The 6,000-nt window shown below is 30.4% G+C and overlaps 1 protein-coding gene across 4 annotated transcripts in view; it reads right to left on the bottom strand.

The window, feature by feature from the left end:
- Positions 1–6,000, bottom strand: part of l(2)gl (LLGL domain-containing protein l(2)gl) — a 50,520-nt gene that overhangs the window by 11,714 nt on the left and 32,806 nt on the right. For 2 of the 4 annotated variants that reach the window (XM_014429976.2, XM_014429978.2), the window contains exons 19-21: positions 4,489–4,671; positions 2,770–3,043; positions 433–577 (exon numbers count right to left, since the gene is read on the bottom strand). In XM_014429976.2, coding sequence (XP_014285462.1) covers positions 433–577; positions 2,770–3,043; positions 4,489–4,671 — 602 coding nt within the window. The remainder of the gene's footprint in view (positions 1–432; positions 578–2,769; positions 3,044–4,488; positions 4,672–6,000) is intronic. The other 2 variants (XM_024359844.2, XM_067049234.1) reach the window with 1 other exon arrangement.

The raw sequence follows: 6,000 nt of genomic DNA, 5'->3' as shown, positions 1-6,000 counted from the left end.
CCCCCCCCCCACAAACTTCTCCAATCATTAATCTACGGTCAACTATCTACACCTCATTATAAAACTATAAATGAATATTTGAGCCCTTTAGGGTTGAGGTTAAATAAAAATTGAAATAATTGATGTCTCATATCTATCTCAGTGCTTGATTAATCACATTCAACATTTATGAAAATGATATAAAGCGAATAGAGAAACTGAGAGGCTAGAGTGCAATAAAAAGACAATCAAAACAGTGCCAACAAATGAAGGAATAATAATTTCATTTTAATCATTGACATGATATGAACAAATTAAATAACTGCTTACATGTCATGACTGAACTTGTAGGCTATTAACAAAGTTTTAAAATAAATAAACATTCTTAATCAAATTACAATACAAAATATTTTTCTATATAGATTTGATCAGTAAAAATGAAGTGTAACTTACTTCGTGAGGTGGTCTTTAACTGAATCAATTGTGATATCAACACTTGATAGTGTTAAGTCGTGGGTAGAAGTTTCAGAGACTCCATTTTCTTTTATCTCTGTCCTATTGGCATCTCCGGCTTCTGGTCTTCCTTCTCTCCTCTCTGCTAAGAAATAGAGAAAGAAAAATATTATTCATAAATAACAAATTCAGACATTTCAACAAGTACTGAGAATGTCAAAAAGTTAATCGCGTAAATAATCATTAACAGAAAATTTTGCATTGGTGGCTCAACCAAAAATTTGAAGGATTTAAAATTTTCTTATTTAATGACTCTTATGCCAGTTGCAATGCATTTCTTAACATGAAGAGGCACAAATTATCTGAGAAATTAAAAAAATATACACTCTAAAAATTTTATTGTAGTAAGCAAATAGCTCCTGAAACTTTTAGTATAATTTAACTATTAGTTTAAATTAATAAAAAAATCAAACAACCACCCATGAGGTCTAAAAATTCAGACAGGTCTTCACAACATAAGAAAGACCTATTTAGGGAGCAGGCACTAGTTAGAGGAGAAAAGGCATAATTAACCCCCTCCACAACTACCTTAACGTCACATATCAAGGAGAAATGTTCTGAACTCGATTGTAATAATCAATTTCTATGATTTAAGTTACAGTAATTCACGTCTAAAAATAACCTTGCACCTTAGCTTGGCAGTTTATTGTAAGTCATATAGGTTAAAAATCTCATAAATTGAAAAATCAATGAATTATTATTGAAACTAGATAAGTAAATACAATAATATACAAGAGAAAAACTATGGATGACATATTTGAGTTTTACTCTATTTTAATATTAAACTTCCCTATCTATCGTAAACCTCAAATGGTTTATATATAATTATTATTTGTTTTTTGTAATTACAAAGATCATTCATTGAAAATAATAAACCAAGACATAAATAATAAATTGCTTACATGAAAACAACAAATAAATAAATAAGAAAATTATAAATCCTAAACTATTTTTTAATTGATTGAAATAACAATCAATTTAAGAATTAGTTTAACCAATTGAAGAAATGTAATACAAAAACTCAAGAGAGTGGCTGTTTGATAAGACAACTTCCTGGTTATTTAGAGAGGAAACAATTGCACTTCCTTGAGAATAATTTCTTCGCTCAAGCTCCAAGGTTCTTGTCAAGCTTTTAAGCTACATATACTACACCATGGGTTACATATTTTAATAAATCAAATCATAAAGATTTGAATGGATTAGAGCAAAAATGTTACCAACTATGATTTTAAAAACAATTAGAATTTTACACAGAATGCTGCTTTGTTTCTCTATAGAAATTTTAGAAACATTCTGATCGTTAAACTTTTGCATATTTCTGGTAACTTCTTGGTCTCATACTTATAGAATTTCTGCTCCATATCAGCAAAAACTCAACCAAGTGCAATTTGAGGTTCAATATCACTAATACTGAAAGTTTTACCATTTAAATAGTTTTGAACACTTCAAAATAAATGATAATCTGATAGTGCAAGATTGGAGTTTGCAACATAACTTCTCAAATAAGCTCCAATAAATCTGCACATGTTACTAAAGATGTGTGAGGCCCCATGTTGTTGTGCTTAATATGATTCCTTAGAGTTTGTCAATTCTGGACTTTTCACTTTGATTGCTTCCTCCAGTTACATTATTTGTTGGAAGTAAACATCTGAGTTAATCATTTGGATACTTGGAAAAAAATGAAAATACACAACACCTTTATAATTACACCAAACTACCAGCATGATATTTCTCTGATGCAACCCAACTAATATGGTTTGTGCTTGTTTATCATGCTTGGACCATGACCTTTTTGATTAATGGTATTGTGCATGATCCATTTTTCATCATCAAAATTAGTCAATTACATTACATTTGTGTATCAAAAATAATGATTCACTGTGTTAGGTGAATTTCTTTCAATTTGTGTGCAACCCAAATATCTAGCTTCTTAACCAGTCCAAGATGTCTTGTATGACTTTCAATTGTTGTCTGTGATACATTAACCTGTTTTGCAATCTCTCGGACAGTTGTATGATGATTTAATTCAATAATGGCTTCCATTTTGTCACCATCAACTTCAGAAGGTTGACCATAATAATAGTCATCTTTCAGTAAAAAATCTCTAGAACAAAATTTTTTAAACCGAATTCTGACACATACATTCTGTGAAACAATTGACACCATAAACTTCACATATCTCTTTGTCAGTCTCACCTATTTACTTGCATTTATGAAAATAAAAAAGTAACATGTCAAAAATTGTTGGGAGTTGTTGGAATGGAAAGGTGAGATAACCTGGCTGTTGACTGTCAGCTGAGGATGAGGATGAAGATGAAGAGCTGCTGGCTTCAGAGGACTCTGAGCTCTGGCTGGTGTTGTCACTCTGCAGGGGAGGTCTGGCTCCAGGAGGGAGCTCCACTCTACACCTAGCGATGGTCACGCAGTTGGTCGACAAGCTCACCCTTTGCAACTCGCTACTAGAGTGTAGGTACAAAGCTTCTCCCTTCTCGGTAAAGCTGAGCGAGGAGATTCCGTTAATATCTTCTCGTCGAATAACAGCTGCATTTACCTGGCAAAACATTTCATGATTAATAAGTATGCTGTCATCACCTTCACCTTTTGAAACGGAATTTATTTTAAATTTTGAAACATTAAATTAAAATCTAAGAGGATCATATAAGGAAATACAAAATACTTAAAAAATTGAAACTATAGAATTTATCATGACTATTGCTTCTCAGAAGAAAATTTTAACTACAAAGTGAAAATCAGGATCTACTCATATTGGTATCAAGCAATATACTTATAACGACTGATAATACCTACTTTTTGTAATTTGATGTTTGAATAACATTAAAACATGACATGAGTTTGAATTATGAATCCCCAAGGGCTTATCATGGGCTGTAGGAATCTGGAATAATTTGATACCCCCTTCTATTCCTCAAAATCGGCATATAAGCACATTGTTTTTAATGGCAATGCCATTGATTTCAAGTCTGTGAAAAGGAAAATTTTCCAATTAAACACTGTTCAGATCTCAATCACTGCCTACAAATATCAGAAAATCAAGCTAAGGAAAAGCATTACAACTTGGTAGATAAGACTATCAACGTTAACTTCTATGAATCACAAAAATCTGTAGCTAGAAGTAATCTGTTTCACCACAAAAAAAACAAAACAAATAACTTATTGATAAATACAGGTATGGCACCAAATCTAAGAATCCACTCCAAGTTTGGTACAGATGGGTGGATGATGTTGGAGAAAATTTAAGGACTTTCCTCAGAGTTTGGATTGGATTGGCTGTACTTCACCAATTAACCTGGTGGGCGTTGAGCTAGTTGAGTAGAGGAAGTTATTTCCTTATGTGATAAACATATGAATAGCTGATAAACATAGTAAATCTATAGCCAGTTTGCGCTTTAAAAATTTAAAAAATATTATTAAAATGGTTATAATTTTTGTCCCCCATCTGTGGCATCCCTCAGGTCACGGCACTAGCCCAGTAGCCCAATCCACTTAAAAGTCTAGGTATTTCTTATGGCTGGCTCCTTGTAAGATTTCATGTTTCTATCATCATTAAAACGACCATAATAATTTAGTTTTTGTTTGTTTAAATAAATTATAGTATAGTTTTGATATAACTATAAAAAAAAAATCTGAAAAATTAACATTAAAATAAATAAAACTTTTTAGGTCATTTTAAATCACTTAATGTAAAATTAAAACAATAAAGAGAATATTTTCATTTGAATTTTAATGGTTTAAAAAAATTATTTTTAAATATTATAGTTTTAAAGTAATAGTAATTTTTTTTTTATTATTTCTTCATTTTGCTTCCATAAAAACTTAAAGTTCTCAATGAGTTGTCTAAATTGCAAGGATTTCCAACATCTATAATGGAAAATAACTTTAAGATAGTTCTATAAGTTAATAATTAGAAAAATTCTGAAGTGAATAAAATATGATAAACCAGTAATCTTAAAAATTAAAAATAAATCACAAACTAACTTGGCGGCGAAGATCGGGAAGAGCAAGGACCACAACATCCCCTAAATTAGTAAGGCATAAGAGACAAGTTTCTACATGAGACCCAGCAGTAAATGTAGCCAAAATTGTTCTTCGCACCCGTGCACCTTCACAGGCTGTTAGTTTCAATTTTGTGACAGGTTTTAACTGTGGCACTGTAAACACCTAAAAAAAAATATATATTGAATTTCAGGATAATATATAAATAAAATTATTTTAATGATATAGTAACTAATAATAACTTAAAATATAACCACAGTCAATCTGGAAGAGCACACACAATATTAAAAAGACAAATACTTAAAATGTTTTGATTTGGTTATTAACCAATACTTGGTTTCCATTGGATTGATCAAGTTATAGCATAGTTTCAACATACAGTAATCTTGATGAACCAAGTTAATACCGACTGCAACTACCTTAGGTAACACAGAAAAACAGTAATAGAGGATCGGAATAATAGAATGAGGAAATACAAGAAAATTGTGAAAGCAACAGTATCATTATTACAGAGCTGCACTAAGATAAGGCTACCAGTTGGTAACATGTAACATGTTTTATGTTGTGTAATTCCCTTTCTCATAAATATTTAATCCAACAGTTTAACTAATTTTGGATTCGACTCCTACAACGAATGATGGGTTAGCACCTTCACCATCATTCTTGTTCATTTTTTTAAAACTCTATGCTCTTTTGCTTAGCCAATCAAAGTTTAAATTTGTAATCTCCATTCTGATTAGCACTCCATAAAACTCTCTCCTTCTCTTGAAACGTAGCTGATTTCCTCTACTTCCTTTTCATCACAATTATAAATTTATTGTGGCCTTAATTAGGGTCCCTGAATTATTTCATCAGTTTTCTTGCAAAGAAAGCCTGCTGAAATCATAAAACCTCTCATCAGCTAAAATCATAAAAGTAAAGCCTCTGATGTATTTTTGATAGTCCCTGGTTTTCACAAACTTCTTCCATCACCATCTGTTTTGAGTATAGCCATGTTTTGATTAAAATTAGATCCATCACTGACAAGAATATGATTATAATTTATAATTTTCGGCAAGCACTTAATTTTATTTTTTTCCTTATTTAAAATTTGTGAAGTATGGAAGCTTAGTTAATTGACTGTTTGGGGACACCTAGACAACCTGCTATTTTGCTAAAGCAAACAGAAAAAATAATCACTCAATTAGTCAAAATTTTTTTTCTTGTGTGCGAGTGGTTAGTTATCAATAGGATAGGATTTTTATGTGCTAAAAAATCCGAAAGATGTACATAAATAAGTGCTAATAAATTGTAAAATATTTTTAAAAATATGTATTTATAAATTTTGTATTATTCAACAATATAAATTACTAATTGATTAGTAATTTTATAACTTAAAAAAAGTTACATAAATATGTATTTATCATATATTATATGAATAATATTTTAAAGAAATTATGTTAAAATGTACTTAGAGAAAACAGCTCTTCAATAACAAGACATTAATTAGTAATT

Source organism: Halyomorpha halys, unplaced genomic scaffold (assembly GCF_000696795.3).
Source record: "Halyomorpha halys isolate HHAL.00 unplaced genomic scaffold, Hhal_1.1 Scaffold844.1, whole genome shotgun sequence".
NCBI classification, from domain to species: Eukaryota; Metazoa; Arthropoda; class Insecta; order Hemiptera; family Pentatomidae; genus Halyomorpha; species Halyomorpha halys.
This window is presented reverse-complemented; position numbering and strand designations above follow the sequence as displayed.